The sequence below is a fragment of the Zootermopsis nevadensis genome, unplaced genomic scaffold, assembly GCF_977971745.1.
Source record: "Zootermopsis nevadensis isolate Lab colony 2312 unplaced genomic scaffold, Znev_1.0 Znev_ptg000006l, whole genome shotgun sequence".
Taxonomy (NCBI): domain Eukaryota; kingdom Metazoa; phylum Arthropoda; class Insecta; order Blattodea; family Termopsidae; genus Zootermopsis; species Zootermopsis nevadensis.
In genome coordinates this window covers 7,608,828-7,624,739 of record NW_028259138.1, presented here as the reverse complement: position 1 = coordinate 7,624,739, position 15,912 = coordinate 7,608,828, and the positions used below count along the sequence as shown (strand labels likewise).

Sequence of the window (15,912 nt, the reverse complement as noted above, 5' to 3'; positions counted from 1 at the left end):
TTTAAATGGGAAATAAAGAAATGCATAGTTCATCGAGATCTACAACTTTCGTTTCAATTCAGATTTCGGTACGTGGAACATTTGACGAAATAAAAGGAAATGTAATCGCAATTGAATAAAATTTTTGGAAATTATCCATCGTCTAGTAAATATAAAACGTAAAACGACGTTTCGGAGATGGGACTCTATCTCCGTCTTCAGGTTCCTAGCTCTATCTAGTGGGCCTAACTGTGTAGGAACCTGAAGACGGAGATAGAGTCCCATCTCCGAAACGTCGTTTTACGTTTTATATTTACTAGACGATGTATAATTTCCAAAAAAATTATTCAATTAATCGCAGATTCTGTCAGGCACGATTAATTTTGCAACAATAAATTCATACCTGCGATATATAAACATGACAAAAGAACGACTTTGGAAAATATCTGTCCTCCAAACTAAAACAACATCTGTTCACTCTTGTAATAACAAACTTACAGGAAAATTTTCCAGCTATGAGCAGCACAAGAAAAACATTCATGCACTGGGGCGTGTACAATATGGAGAAACTTTCAACAATCTAACTGCCAACACACAAACTGAATATTTATGTATTTATTGATATTCACAGAGCATCTTGCGAAGCCTATAAATGCGTTCACAATAGAGAATGAAAACAACGTCCACTGAAAGTGCTAAGCCATGCTCTGAATTACAATATGTGTTGAGGCAGTCACAGAGAAGTGTGGCTTAGCTTAATGAAATGCATCTAGTTCCCCGAACAAAAATCGAAGGCCGCTAGATCAATGTTGAGGTTTCCCTTTGCCCTCAATACAAATTTCGGAAAGATGGAATATGGCCAAAGATGTCACACCTAATAAGAAGTTGTTGGAAGAAATTATAATGAAGATTATTTTCCTTGCAATGCTTTAAATTGTGTGAGCTAGGCCGAAACAATAACTGGATTAATTTATGTGCATAATTCCCACTGACTGAGAACAGAGATTCTGACCTGGTTAAATTTGCCCGGCATAACCTCAAAGATTCATTCCGTCGCTATGGTTGCAACTGTTATGATGTTAAGAATATATAATCCGTACCCATATTTTATATCCATCTCTGTGCAAAATTTCACATTACATAGCTCAAGACAATTTATTAATTAGTTATGATTATCAAACCGAAAATTTAATGCATATTTGCAGAGCCGCCATATTGGTTTTATTCATTATAGGACTTTAATAATGGAAACTGTCAGTTATTATGGAAGTATGCTAACAAACGAAGTCGTCTATTTCTTTCTCGAATACCAATCAAAATAAAATTTTGAAGGCAAGATTCCTGAACGTTAAGTTCTATGGCATGGATTGGTAGCTCGTTATACACATATTAATAAAAAATACCTATAAAAAATTTATTACTTGGAAATGACATGAAAGTAAGCAGTTGAAGTAGACATATATCTTAAGACACCATTTCAGACTTATCGACTTACGAAAGCCCTTGGTCCCGGGCCGATATTCGAACCAGAGACCTTCCTAATATGAAGCAAATTGCTATAAGGACAGGCCATATCAGATTAAGAAATTGTTGATTCTCAGGTTATTCGATGACACTGTTTAAACGGCAGAGGGTTAATGAGAATAACCAGGTACCTCCAGTAGTTTTGTCTAGTAAGCAGCTACGCGAGAACCTGTTCGGTTTCCGAGTTCAGGAAATCACCTGATCCGTACCTTGAAAAGGACACAGCATTAGGTAAGCCGTGTCAGACACGGCAAGACACAATATAGATCAAGCCAAGTCGGCGTGAACTACAAGCACTGGGAGGGGAAACTGTTGGTAGACTAACGTAGGCACCTCGATTTTACAGTCGCTGATCACAATCTGCGCCGTCAGTCTGACAGGAGCGCGCACTGCCTGCGCAGACGTGATACAGATTCTGTGCCCTCATGGTATATACCATAAATGTCAGACGCAGGACATGAACACTGTGTCCAAGTAAGTGCCTGTGTTAAAACCGTGGGATGTCAGTGAACGTGTACAAACCATCTGGCAAAACCTGCTACAATTTTAACAGGTAAGATATCTCATTATAATTGCAATCTAACACATTGGTAGTAGAACCTGGAGGTTCGACACCGCTAATAGGCTACAAAAGCCCACTTCCCAAACTCACAGCCCATCTTCGCGATACAAACTTATGCCAAAATTTGGAAAGCACTGCTAGTCTAACTTATCCTGTTCACACTTCCAGTTCATCTTACTCCCTTCGATTTCACAATCCGTTAAATAACATCTCTTTGTTAAAGTTTCGTAAAATTTTTTAGGGAGAACACTACACTCAAGCACCAAGCTGAAGGAACACCCCTTGTCTTCCATCCGCAACTTCCTATACCGGGAAGCAGTCTCCTCTTTTAGCGACCCTAGGGCGCGCCACACCCTAGCGGTAAGGGACACATTTAATGTGAATAATTTATACCACATTCACGTCACACGACTGTTTAATCGGATTTTCGAAACATATGCTTTTGTACTAGAGAAACATCAATGCGCGCGCGGACACCGCATTTAAAGAAATTTCACGATTTTGATACTTCAGTTGGTAGACTTTCAAACACTAAACACGTAAAAACTTTTCAACGGGGTAAAAACTTTCACGTTTCACTACTCCCGTGATTTGTACACGTATTTTCTTAAAAACCGACTTAAACAGAATTTTTTTTAAAAAAAAAAGAAAAGTAAAATACTTTTAAAATCACTTTAGTAACAGGCCCTACGTTTTGCCAACCGACGCCTTCATTTTTTAAGCATTTAACTATAAACTGAGTTAAGTTAATATTTACAAAGAAAGTGAAGTTCATTAGAAGTGTATCTTTGAGTACAGAGACCAGTCTTCGCAACAGTTAAAGTTCCGTAGGGGTCCGCGATTTCAAAAATGATTACGATATTATTCTACTGGGTTATGACGCCGTATGGACTGATAGGTAGATAACGACGTTTCGGTGAAACATACTGTCTCGATTTTCAGCCCTGAAGATGGAAACAAGACCGTGACCTATTGGCTATAACTGTTATTTCAAATTTATTACTGTCGCCAGTGTTTATTCAACGGGTGGACATTTAAGTCGTGCCTGTTATTCAGTATCCAAATATTTTTAGATTTCTGGCACTGCAACACTGGCTTTACAAAAACCCAGATTCTATAATTCCCCTTGTGGGAACCTGCCAGACAGCAGGGCTTGTTTAACTGCGCACGATTTCAAACGGCGTTTAGTTTCTTCGAGCGTGTTAAGTGAAAATCATGTTCGTTGTTTCACAATGTTTCGAGATACACGCTGCTCTAATATTTCAAATGGAACAATGCGATGTTTTCACTGACAATACGACGACCGGCGTTGTGTGCATGACTATGTTTCGTGACAAAGAGGACGATTTCACCCCGGCTTTTAGAATATAGACGCAACCACGCACACACCAACGGATCTGTGCTAGACAGCTGTTTTGGAAAGTCTCTAAATTGGTGTAACATGCGTTAAAACGCCCATTTACATATCAGAGCTAGTAAATAAATGTATCTTGCGTAACAACTAAGTGTTTTCATTAAATGGGTACAATACGGAAAAATCCTCGAACCACGCAGCAACCCAAAGAAACTTTGTACGTTGATAGAGGCAGCAAGGACCTCTGAAACGTCGGTAAACTTCTACCAGACTGACTTAAAACGGCGCAACAATCCAGAAGACGTCCATCTTCCGTCACTAAACAGTAGTAAGTGCGGTGAACTTCAAAATTCTCGCCTTACAAGTTTAAACGCGCATTCTAGCATCTCCGCTGCGCCTTGAAACATTAAAGTCATTTCAGTACTATTACCTCATTCTGCGGAATGTCTTCGAATTATACACAAGTAAACCAGCGGTCAGAACGCTGGGCTTGTAACCCTGTGGTGTCCATATGCCAGCGATGGGTGTTATGAATCGTTCAACAAACAGAAAAACTTGAATCAGTGAACGTACATAAAGGAGAGCATCCATTTACCTGTAATTTATTATATACATCACAAGAATACGGATGCCCCCCGCCATGGTACGCCTCATGTACCTGTAAGACCAGGCGAAAACTACGTGGTCCTACGTAAGCGATAACAAGCGAGCATAAGCAGCTTGGGGTGTCATATGAAGCTGGGAATCGCGTGTTGTTTCCTACGTGAGAGACCGCAATAGAAGCACACGGCCTTCCTGCGCATGCGCCTTCCGTGTACTGTACCGTCAGAGCTTTCTTGCGCATGCGCCTTACTGGCCAGCGCAGCGAATCGCACGAAAATATCAAAATATTTGATCTCGGACTTTTTCCGCTGACCGCTTCGCTGTAACCTAGGACAGCGCCACACAAACAGCCAGTTTGATATTTCCGCTTCTCCCGCGCAATTCCCATTTAATCGCTCACGTAGGACAGCGGGTGAGTTGTGACACATTTTACTAGATCCACATGCGATGAATTTCGGGAACAGAGATCGAACGAATCTAGTTCTCTAAACATTAGTTTTAATTTTAAAAAGAAAATGAGACATAATTCCAGCATCATGAACAGCGAACACTTCACACTCGGAGCGTTTCATAAGTTAATTTATCTACTTTTTCATTCCTTTATTTATGAACGTTTTATCAATTTCATTGGTCATACAGCGTCAAATTCGAGCACGTTCGTAAAAAAAACCCACGGACTGATAGGATCGAGCCCGGGACCTCCCGATAACGAAACACGATTACTTATTCGTCTACCGCCACTTTCGGTTCCAAATTTAAAATAAGAAGGCCAAAATGTTCCTACCAAAAATTTAAGAACGCCATTTGCAAATTGGTTGGATAAAGATTTTCTTCTATCAGAACTGCTTCTTGACGTGAAGTTCGCCAAGCTCCTGCATCTGGTGCCGAGATTAATAATACGTGGAGCTAATAGGCTGCTCCCTCATACGTCCTCACGGCGTGGTGAGTGCGGAAGCCATTATTAGCCGAATGTCTTTCGGCCGGCAGTGCTCAGGAATGGTTTAAAGTGGCGAACGTTCCCGGATCTTATCCATGGCAACAGTGATGGTACGTCGCGGGGTGGAACCGTTTTGGGGTCATATTTGCAAGCGTATTTCTCGGTTTTTTAGGTCATAAACATCCGAACCCTAATCATTAGTTTCAATAAACATATTTCCAGATTCCATATATTACGTTCGGGAATATAGTTTTCTTTTTGATTTTCCACCGACCATGGTGAATGGTGGGCGTTGGCCACAACTGAGAACTCGCTATTAAATAACAATGACATCTGATATACAGGTATTACGTCTACAAAGCAGCTGTTATGCTCTACTTTCACTAAACAACTAAAAGGTCCAATAAAACGTAATTCCAGTATACAACCAGTCACGTCAGACTCGCTTATTTTTTAACTTCGTAGGGGCACGTGAATGTTCGGTCGTGCGGTCGCCTTCCTTTCACCTCTCAAATTAAATTCTGCTATTTCAAATGCAGCTGGACTCATTAAATAAAATCATACAGAATTTAATTCAAAGTTTGTAAAACGAAAACAGCGCTACGTACGAAACATCTATACTGCTCGCTAGTAAGGAGCAAAAACTATACTGTGATGGAGAAGAGGTTGTGAACTCGAGTCTTTTGACCTTCACAAAACGTTGTGGTGACTCGAATGAAAGAAAGTAAAACATTTTGAGATCACGCTTTCAAGAAGTACCGTGATGAGGGCAGTAGACACATAATAAGTGGCACGATGCAGAAAAAGGCTTGCTACATTACTACGAGGTGCGATCGGAAAGTTTCAAGACTGTGTCAATAGAGGGGCGAACCGGATGTAGTACGAGCTTCTGCCGCTAGGGGTTGCGGCCTACATTCATAGTGAATTAGTGTGCCAGCCGGCATCATCGAATTAGCATTTGTTTCTTAGTTACGGGCGTTTTTGTAGTGCATTACACCGACCTTCCTGCGATTTCGGAATGGCGTGTGCATCAAATTTTGCCAAAGACTCGCCAAAACGGCTACGGAAACCTATGAAATGCTAAAGCAAGCATCTGGGGAGTCCGCAATGGGTCGTGCACAAACTTTTGTGTGGCATTCACGTTTTAAAAATGGCCGAACCTCTGTCGATGATGACGAGCGTTCTGGACGACCATCTTCGAGCACAACGCCCGAAAATGTTACGAAGATTCGGCAGGCCATTCACGAAGATCGACGTCGTACCATCAACGACTTGTGCGACATTGTTGGGATAGGCTATGGGACCTGTCAGCTGATTCTAAAGGAAGAACTCCACATGCGACGCATCATGACAATGCGCCAGCGCACACCGCCCTCAAAGTTCGGCAGTTTTTGGCCTCAAACACCATGGCCGTCATCCCGCACCCTCCTTATTCGCCGGATTTAGCTCCGTGTGACTTCTTCCTCTTCCCAAAGATAAAAATTCAGCTAAAGGGAAGGAGATTTGAGACGATAGAAGAGATTCAGGCAGAATCGCAGATGGTGCTTGACAGGCTGACAAAGAAAGATTTCCAGGGATGCTTCCAGGCTTGGCAGCGGCGCTGGGATCGTTGTGTTCACTCCCAGGGGAACTACTTCGAGGGTGATGGATGAATTTAATACCTGAGATAAGTGTACGGGTTTTTATAGGCGCAGTCTAGAAACTTTCCGATCGCACCTCGTACGTCACCCTACGTCTATACGGGCGAGAGGTGACGAAGAGAAGACGTACTTTCGGCGCTGGTCGCTCCAACGCTCAGGAATGGGCGGTGCACCCACGGAAGACTGTACATGTCTAATGATTTCATAGACCCACGTACACGTATGCAATGTTGGTAACGACATCCTTTCAATTTTAATATCACACAAAACTATTAAATCGTATAGACAGTTCAGTCAAGCGACTGGCTGGACGTACGGAGTTCCACGTGAGAAACGAGCAGACATCCAGACCGGCTCTGGGGTCCACACGGCGGGGAGAGTTCCTCATGGGGTAAAGCGACCGAAGCGTGAAGCCGGCCACTCACCTCTACGAAATGTCAAGGTATAGAATACGTGGAGCTACACCTCCACTCCCCCGTCGTGCTTAAGTGCAGGGATAAGTTTAAGGGTTGTGAATAAACATGTTTAGTCGCAGAATAATAATAAGGCAACTGTTGTTTTGCCAATTGCAGATGTGAAGAATACGCACTTCCCCATTTGTATCCACTTTGCCAACCGTGATATCTAATAACGGTCGCTTATGCACGAAGAGATGCACACATGCTGTGATTTTGTCTGAAACCTGTTTTCTACCTTCCAGATTACCACAGCAGCTCCCTCATAAGGTCAACCACGATGTTGTTTCCAATGAACCCAACCCCCGTTGAAGATGGCTGTCTTCTGGGTTGTTGCACCGTATAGTCTAGTCATGATCCTGATGATGGAGGCAGCAAGGACCTCTGAAACGTCGGCAAACTTCTATCAGACTGACCAAACGACGCAACAATCCAGAAGACGGCCATCTTCAGACACACCGCCGTGAAAACCTCGAATCCTAACAACACTGGTTCTCAGAAGTCCTTTGAAATTTTTGGTTCGTGAGTAACAAAAGGTTGAGAACCACTAGTCTTCTAGACCTCAAGTCTGAGCTAGAACTACGTTGGCCATGTATTTAAATAAGATTACTTCCTAAAACAAACAGCGATGTGTTGATTCCTCTGTACATGAAACCTCAAAACAAGACCAGAATTTGTTTCTGACGGCAGCGCACAAACGCGAAGTTGCTATCTGAAGTGTATAAAAGTGCAAGCAGCATACCAATGACACCGCAAGGACCCGGGTTCAAATATCGGACCGGAGACAGCTTGCCCTGTTTCCGTGGTTTTCCTCAATCCCTCCTAAGTACTTAATATATGTGACTGCCGCTTACTTCCACGTTGCTTCTAATTCATCTTAACTTTCGACATCATGGAAGAAAACAACTTCAGAAGCACTGTGAAATAGTGAGATTTGAGGCGATGATCGCCGTGATGATGGAGGCAGTAAACGCATCTGAAACATCGGTAAACTTCTACACGGCGCTACAACCCAGAATACAGCCATCTTCAATCCAAGAACACATCAATCAAAACCAGTGACACAAAAACACGATATCAACACATTTCAACCTGACTGCAGCAAGGAACAGATAACAGAATTTCCACTCCGGCTACGTCTACAGAAATTAAATGTGTTCGATAGCTCCGGCAGCGTCCTGACAGAAGTATGTACTCCTGTCGGGGTATGGTTTGCCAAAGGATTGCGAGGCACTATCTTCCACTTTACTCCTAGACCAGCAAAACGAACATTTTTAGCGACCTATTTCAGTTACGAGGTGCGATCGGAAAGTTTCAAGACTGCGCGTATAAAAACCCGTACACTTATCTCAGGTATTAAATTCATCCATCACCCTCGAAGTAGTTCCCCTGGGAGTGAACACAACGATCCCAGCGCCGCTGCCAAGCCTGGAAGCATCCCTGGAAATCTTTCTTTGTCAGCCTGTCAAGCACCATCTGCGATTCTGCCTGAATCTCTTCTATCGTCTCAAATCTCCTTCCCTTTAGCTGAATTTTCATCTTTGAGAAAAAGAGATCAGATTCCTCGCCCTTTACACAATGTGCACGAAGTGAACGCGTATAACAGAGGTATTTTGCTCCACGTGATTCAATACTGAACGCATCTGCTACCTGAGTCTGTCAGGCGAACTTAATTTTGGTTCTCATGAACAGTGAGTTCCATTAATACCACATACGAACTCCTTCACGCACAAGACGACATAACCAATGGCAATCCTGAATCCCTGCAGCCGTGGCCCATTGTTACACGACGTAATTTCAATTGTTCTGTTGCTCGACGTCAAACCACTGATAAACAATTCGTATGTACCGAAATTTTGTTATTGGTCGGTGGGTTCTTATTCGTATGGCTAAATACTTTACGAATAGCAACAAACGACTTCGAAGCGAAGAAACGTTCGTGAACGAACACACTTTCTCAATACACCATAAAAATATTTATATTTTTAAATCTAATTTACAACAACCAATCAAACACAATTTAGTCACCTCTTGTAATCAGGGTTTGTCGGTTTTAAAAAACCGGGTTTAAAAACCGGTTTTTTGGATACAGTTGTAAAATTCTAAAACCGGTTTTTAAAATTTAAAAAACCGGTTTTAAATACTACAATTAATATGTAAAAAAATTTGTTAAATGAACTAAAAAATTTAAAGACTGAAATTAGTTCCAAATTATTAAATGCTTTAGAAGTACGAATTCAAGAAAGACGACAAGTTGAATTGGTAACCCTTTTGCTATATTTGCTAAATCCACAAAACATTTCAACAAAGAAATCTAGTGTATTTCCACTAGCTTCGAAACTCGATATTATTAAGTTATCTGGAAAAATATTGTCTAGAATATATCCAAATTCTTGTATGGAAACAGATTCCGATGATGAATATATCGGAGACGGAGAAACTGTTAATCAGGTCAATGCTCTAAAAGAAGCCATGAAAAAATCAATTCATAGGTTTCTTGAGGAACCTGAAGAAATAATATCAAATCCGAAGACACTGAAGGCCGAATTTTCGGTATTTGAGGCAACCAATAAAAGAACAAAGAATTTGGATTTATTATTTGATGCCCTGAAAACGATAAAGCCAAGTTCAGTAGCCAGTGAGAGAGTCTTTTCTATTTCAGGCAATTTTGACGTAAATACGTCTATAAGGAAGGGTCATTCGGCAAAAAAGTATTACGAAAAAGGGAAACGAAAAAGTGTAACTGCATTGTTATGTTACCTAGAAAACGTCATCTGTTTACTCGGCATTGTTGTGTTTCATTACTGCCGTCAACAATCCGCTTTCGTTATTGCGGCAAGAGCTGAGCTTTGAATCGATTGTAGAAGAAGTGCGTCGTGGAGTAGATAAGTTTGTGCCGGTAAAAACGTTTTACAATATCACAGGTACTTATCTTATATAAGAATTATTATCAATTACATTACAATACATTACATTACAGAGACGTATTTACGTCAGATTCTCGGGAACCGTGGTTCAACTGTCAACCTTTGTATCTAGAATAAGAACAAGATTGCGTAATCGTTCAGTGGACATTTTATGTTTTTGAAATCATATTTCCGGAAGAAAAATACTAAATGACATAAAAATTTATAATTTATATTTTGTACGGATTTTAGTTATTTTATTTTTGACGTAAATACGTCTATATGGAACGGTCATTCCGCAAAAAAGTGTTACGAAAAAGCGACAGAGAAATGTGTAAGATCCGTATCAACAAATCAACAACAATGTGTAAATATGCACCGACAACAATGGTCAGCTTGCGTGCATTGTTATGTTACATAGGAAACGTCATTGTTGTGTTACATTACTGCCGCCAACAATCTGCTTTCGTAACAAGATGGATGACATTGAAGATAACATTACATTACATTACTTTACTTTACATTACATTACATTACAGAGACATAAATATAATTTAAATACAGAGACGTATTTACGTCAAATTCTCCGGAACAGTGGTTCCACTGTAACTTTTTTATTTGGTTTTGTATGGAGTATATTTTATTTTGTTATATTTTTGTAGTTCCATAATATTAAATAACCTGAAAAATTTTAAAATAGGTATAAACATTTTTTTACTGTTTTCATTATATTTTGTTTGTTTTTTTGTAAAAATTCGAAAACCGGTTTTTTGGAAATACTGGGATTCGAAAACCGTTTTTTTCAAAAGTCGGTTTTTGTATAAACCATACTTGTAATACAACAGGTATCCAGCCCATATTCAGAATCTTGCCAAACCCTGATTCCAAAGTTCATTTTGTTCGCTTATTTAGACTCGGAAATTGATTTATTATCGTAATTTCGCCATTTTGCGTAAATACGTAACAAAATGAGTCGAGAAATCTGAAAATATTATTATTAGAGAAAAATGGCGAACAGCTGAGAAATAGACGCCTATAGTACGTAAAATGGTATTATGAACACAGCCAAGATTGTACAGACGAAATCGGATGGCAATCGGCATTTTTGGCATAAATTTGAGGGAGATTTAAAGAGGAATCTTTTTTTTACACTAACAGTGACAAGAAATCCACAAGCAGTTGAAACAATGTTTCGAGCAAGTTAACTTTCAAAGTTCAAAACTTGTGTTTTTAGTTGGGAAACAGCAACAGGCAATTACGAACAATAATAATAATAATAATAATTCATTTCGTATAAAGCATGGTGTAAGAGTTACATTTTAAGTGGACAGCACCGCCCACCTGTGTAGCTTACACTGATCACCAGTCACGAAATGAACGCTCAGAGTACAGGAAAGAGAGTGGGCTGTTAAAGATTTTCACTGTGGGATACAAACGCATCTTTTATACGGCAGTGGATAATCAGTCCCTCGGATCAAACACGGCCTTCTTTCAGTCCACGCAATAAAATCTACGCCAGGGATTTCCAAACTGTGTTCCACGAATAAATTGAGGGCAACCGTAAATACATTGAAGCAGCAGTCGCCTGCCAACAGCTGACAAGGACTAACCTTCCTGCCCTGGGGCTGAATAAGGCAGAAACAATCTGTTCTTGTAAACATGTAAAGCCTTGTATCGACTGCGCGCGGCTGCCTCGCGCACCTGTTCGTGCGCGGCAAACTCGTTCGTTCGCTCATTGTGCTCGTGGTTACCAGCATCGAGCGCGGCAGCCGTGTTCGGCTGTGATCGACGCTGTTCGTCAGTTCTCGCAAGATCACCATGAATACAGCACAGTGAAATCCCTTTGCCGCGGGACAAAGAACCGCTCAGATTTGGCTCGACGCGAGCCAAGTTCGAGCGCGGCAGTGTTCGTTCTGCTACGCGTGGCAACATGGTATCGACTTTGCGAGGCAAAGCAACGAACATTGCCTCGCGAGGCAGCCGCGCGCAGTCGATACAAGGCTTAACTCGACTCCAACATAGTGTTCATGGTACTGGGATCGACCCGTTCTTCAAGTGCCTGAGCACTGCGGGTCCCAACTTTTCGTTGGCTTGATCTATCGACATTTGGTAGGACGCCTTGGATGAGGGATCGGCCCTTCTTTGCCAATTTTTTTATACAAAGAGTCATTTTTGAGCTTTGCATAACATTGGACTTGTGTTAACCAAAGTTACATTTATAGACAATTAGCAGTGCAGACCTCCAAATGTCATCAAATATTACTCATTAATTCTGGGAATGCAAATGGACATTACCTTGTCATTATGCATGAATTTATGCACTTTCTGCAAATAACTCGATATCATATGTCAATTTGGGTTTCCTGTTATAGGATCAAATATGGAACAAGGATTTTTTTTCAGTCCTTGGGGGAAAGAACTCTACATAAGGCGTTTCCCAACTGCACACCAGAAATAAATTCTCCAATAAAATTCCAACACAACTAGAAAGAAAATTAGTATCTCCCAAGCACAAATTTATATTATGCTTCTAACGCAAATATGAATTGATTTGATCTACTTTAAATTTCAGAACACTTTATTCGAGACGACGACATCTCGATGCGTTATTTCTTATTAATGTCTTTAAGGGCAAAGTAAATTGTCATTCTATTGTGGACGCTGTTGGTTTACGTGTGCCGGCAAGGGAAACAAGAGAATTTTCTACTTTTAGTGTGAGCAGTGCGCTAAGACATAGTCCTTCAGACAGATGCGTCATCGCTGCAAATGACGTATGTAAATCTTTGGACGTATTTAGCATAAACATTGTCTCCCTTGAGGGCACGTTCTCAATAAGGGAAATTCTGTTTTTTTGTATTTCTTTAACGTTTTACATTTATATTAGTGTTCCCTAGGTGGATTATTTTTTATTTATATTTTTTCATTTATTTTTCTTTCTATATAATATTGTTTCTATTTTGGGCTTGCCTGTATTTGTATGTATTATCAGTGTTTGCGTGTTATTGGCTTCTTGCTGTTGGCAAACACTTAAATAAATGAATTGAATTGAATTAATATTCATTAAAACTAAGCTAATTCCATGGAGCAGAGTTATTCATGACAAACTAATTATTGCTCACTAAGTAATAAAATTCCCTGCCTTTTAAATGTTCATTTTATTGCAAATATAAATTATTTTCTTCGTTTACCTTATCTTGTCCGACTCGTGCTGAACTCCTTGACAAAAATTAATTCCAAAATTCATAATACGGAGTAAAATACAACATAATACCTGAGGTTTTCACAGCAGTAAAAGTTTTTTCTTTCTTGCAACACCATATAATCATATAAGGTGTTACCATTATTGAAGAGGAGCCTGCTGTCTCCATCTTCAAGACTGATATAAAAATTGCGACAGCAGGTTTCTCCATAACTTTTGCAACCACCAGAACCAAGCTAGACCAAAGAAGAAATCCCCATTCTCGCTATAAACTCACAGGTGCATCCACTACATATATTCCTTCTTTACAGAATGGCCAACCAACAAACATGGCTGCTGATCGCTGCATTGTGTGCGCTCAAAATGTTTGGACATAAAAGTTGCGCAGAAGCCGTCGTTCTTCCCCGTCCACCATCATCTGAGCTGCAGGCATACTCACGACATAATCGGGATCCAGAACCTCCAACTTTGTCTCCTGAACACAACGGCCTCAGTTTCATGATTGTCACATCCAGTGAGCTACCCAAACAGATTCCTCCACCGACGCAGCCTCTCGCTCACAGCTCCACACCCCAGTACCACGAAGTCGAACAAGTGCCTGGGCTACCACAGTTCAAATTACTCTGGGTCACCCGGCAAATGGATACGGACGGTCTCGATTTGAGACAGGCATATTTAAATACGCCGTCTGCAGTGGCGACACATAAGAACGCTGCCCATAGGACAGACCTCTTACCAAACATGATATAAGAAAAAACTGACGGTGACTTAAGTTTCATGATGTGTGTGTATATATCTATATATGTGTGTGTGTGTGTGTGTGTGTGTGTGTGGGGCATTAATAAGAAACAAAAGACAGAAGAAACTGCTTATTTTTCCCTGATCTCACCTGCTACACATCTCAGCCTAACACCAAATTGTTCGAGTCGTTTGTGAACACTCTGGTTCAAATTCAGGAGATCTTGTGTTCAAATCTCAGCCCAGATACTGTCCATCCTGACTGAAATTTTTGTGTATTTGCTCAGTCTCTCCAGGAAAATTCCAAGACACTATCTTATAATGGGTCACAACCACATAATTCCAAATCTTTTCAAATTTATTTTCACTAATCATATTATCATTCAACACTACGATAATATAATAATCTGAGATACTGGCAGCTATTAAATAAACCATAAATAGAAATGAACTACATATATTTATATTACCGTCTACTAAATGTAAACAAGACCAAAAACTGTGTATGATGCCCTTCTAGGGGATTTGCTCATACACTGTGTGTCTTTTGTGAAGAACACCTTCGAAGGATTATAGTTCACTTTGCTCCTCATAATAATGACAGATTTCGACAGCTATGGAAACCACGAGACTCAATAATAAGATCAAAGAACAGTGACATTAAATGAATGTTTGCCTGATCAATGCTGTTTATTTCTCGCACTTTGTTTTCCTTCAGGAGTCGATACCTAGTGTTTTCAGCACAGGTAATGGAATACTTAGTTCCCGCGCCATAGCCGCGCGGTTGAGGCATCATGCTTCGGACCGGCGATATGGAATGCGCGCTGGTTCAAGTCTCGGGGGAAAAGAAATTTTCTCATGAGCTTTCGACCAGTGTATGGGACCAGTGCCAACCCAGAATCGTGAGGAAATTGGGGAGCTACAATTAGTAGCGTAATCCGGTCACGAAAACCAGCAATGGCTGGGGGTTCGTCGTGCTGACCACACGTCACCCTACATCTGGTTGGATGATCGTTCACCTCTGCCTAGGCATGTGAACGTGAGGCCAGCAGTCAAGCTAGTCGCCTTTGGATCTCTGGAGCTGTTACGCCACGGATCTCATTTTCTTTTTCAATGGAATACTTAACAACAGTGCACAATCAATAACTCATAAGTACCTGAATTTACCGAGGACACTATTTTCCTATTAACCTTCATCACCAACTGTACGTCACATCTTATGCACGGTCCAACCGGCCATGTTTCGCCCTACCACGCCGCTAAACCGTTATCCCCAGAGTTAAAGTCCAGCCAGCAGCCCCATAATATGGGTGTTTAAATCACCTTTTCTAAGATTCCTGCACGGTTTGTCCTCTGTTTGTCACATGCAAATCCAATAAGACGACAACTTTTTTTCTGAAGCCTTGAAATTGGGTGATTAAAAGCCATGTTATTTTAAATCACCTCATTAGTTTCTAATATAAAGAGTGTTAAAACTCAAAATACCAAATGCATTACTGTAACGCTCTACCTCACAAAATAAATTCTATTTTCCCAGAACATTGTCAAAATGGATACAGCAAGTTTTGAAACTGCACCCTTCAGTTACGTTCCTTGTATTATCATTACACTTTGAAACATGCAAAATTCAACAACTATGGTAGTTCAACAGAGCAGAGTACTACTTCAAAAGCTGCTGATCAAAATATTTCCCCAAAATGTTATTAAAAGCGATGAATCACGTCCTACCTGCTCAGCCTTGAGGGTCAGTTCGATGAAGATCTGTTGCAGTTTCTCGTTAACAAAGTTGATGCAGAACTGCTCGAAGCCATTCCTTTCAAAGATTTCGAATCCATATATATCTAGTATACCAATGCCATATCCATTAACATTAGTTTCCATGGCACCATTAACTCGCTGTAAGAAGAAAAATTAAGTTAAAGAATAAACACTCAATGTATTCTTAGATGTGGAAAGAGTTAAGGGGGAGAATGTCACAAATGGGCAAAGCAATAACATATCTTAGTCACTCGTAC

At 40.6% G+C, this 15,912-nt stretch overlaps 2 protein-coding genes across 4 annotated transcripts in view; one reads left to right on the top strand and one right to left on the bottom strand.

The window, feature by feature from the left end:
- LOC110837377 (unconventional myosin-Ie) overlaps positions 1-15,912 on the bottom strand; it is a 79,357-nt gene that overhangs the window by 40,605 nt on the left and 22,840 nt on the right. For both annotated transcript variants that reach the window (XM_087343640.1, XM_087343639.1), the window contains exon 10: positions 15,626-15,793. In XM_087343640.1, coding sequence (XP_087199766.1) covers positions 15,626-15,793 — 168 coding nt within the window. The remainder of the gene's footprint in view (positions 1-15,625; positions 15,794-15,912) is intronic.
- Positions 1,770-14,577, top strand: LOC110837404 (uncharacterized). Of its 2 annotated transcripts, none has more exons than XM_022079499.2 (2): positions 1,770-2,056; positions 13,471-14,577. In XM_022079499.2, the coding sequence occupies exons 1-2, from the start codon at positions 2,004-2,006 to the stop codon at positions 13,907-13,909; spliced, it is 492 nt and encodes a 163-aa protein (XP_021935191.1). In that variant the 5' UTR covers positions 1,770-2,003; the 3' UTR covers positions 13,910-14,577. The 2 variants fall into 2 exon arrangements, with proteins under 2 accessions (XP_021935191.1, XP_087199782.1); XM_087343656.1 differs by lacking the exon at positions 1,770-2,056 and adding an exon at positions 12,710-12,731.

Bases quoted from the DNA above. Each gene is read 5' to 3' on its own strand.
- LOC110837404 (XM_022079499.2), top strand. From the start codon at position 2,004: ATGTCAGTGAACGTGTACAAACCATCTGGCAAAACCTGCTACAATTTT. The intron at 2,057-13,470 runs GTAAGATATCTC...CCTTCTTTACAG, and splicing joins ACCTGCTACAATTTTAACAG to AATGGCCAACCAACAAACAT.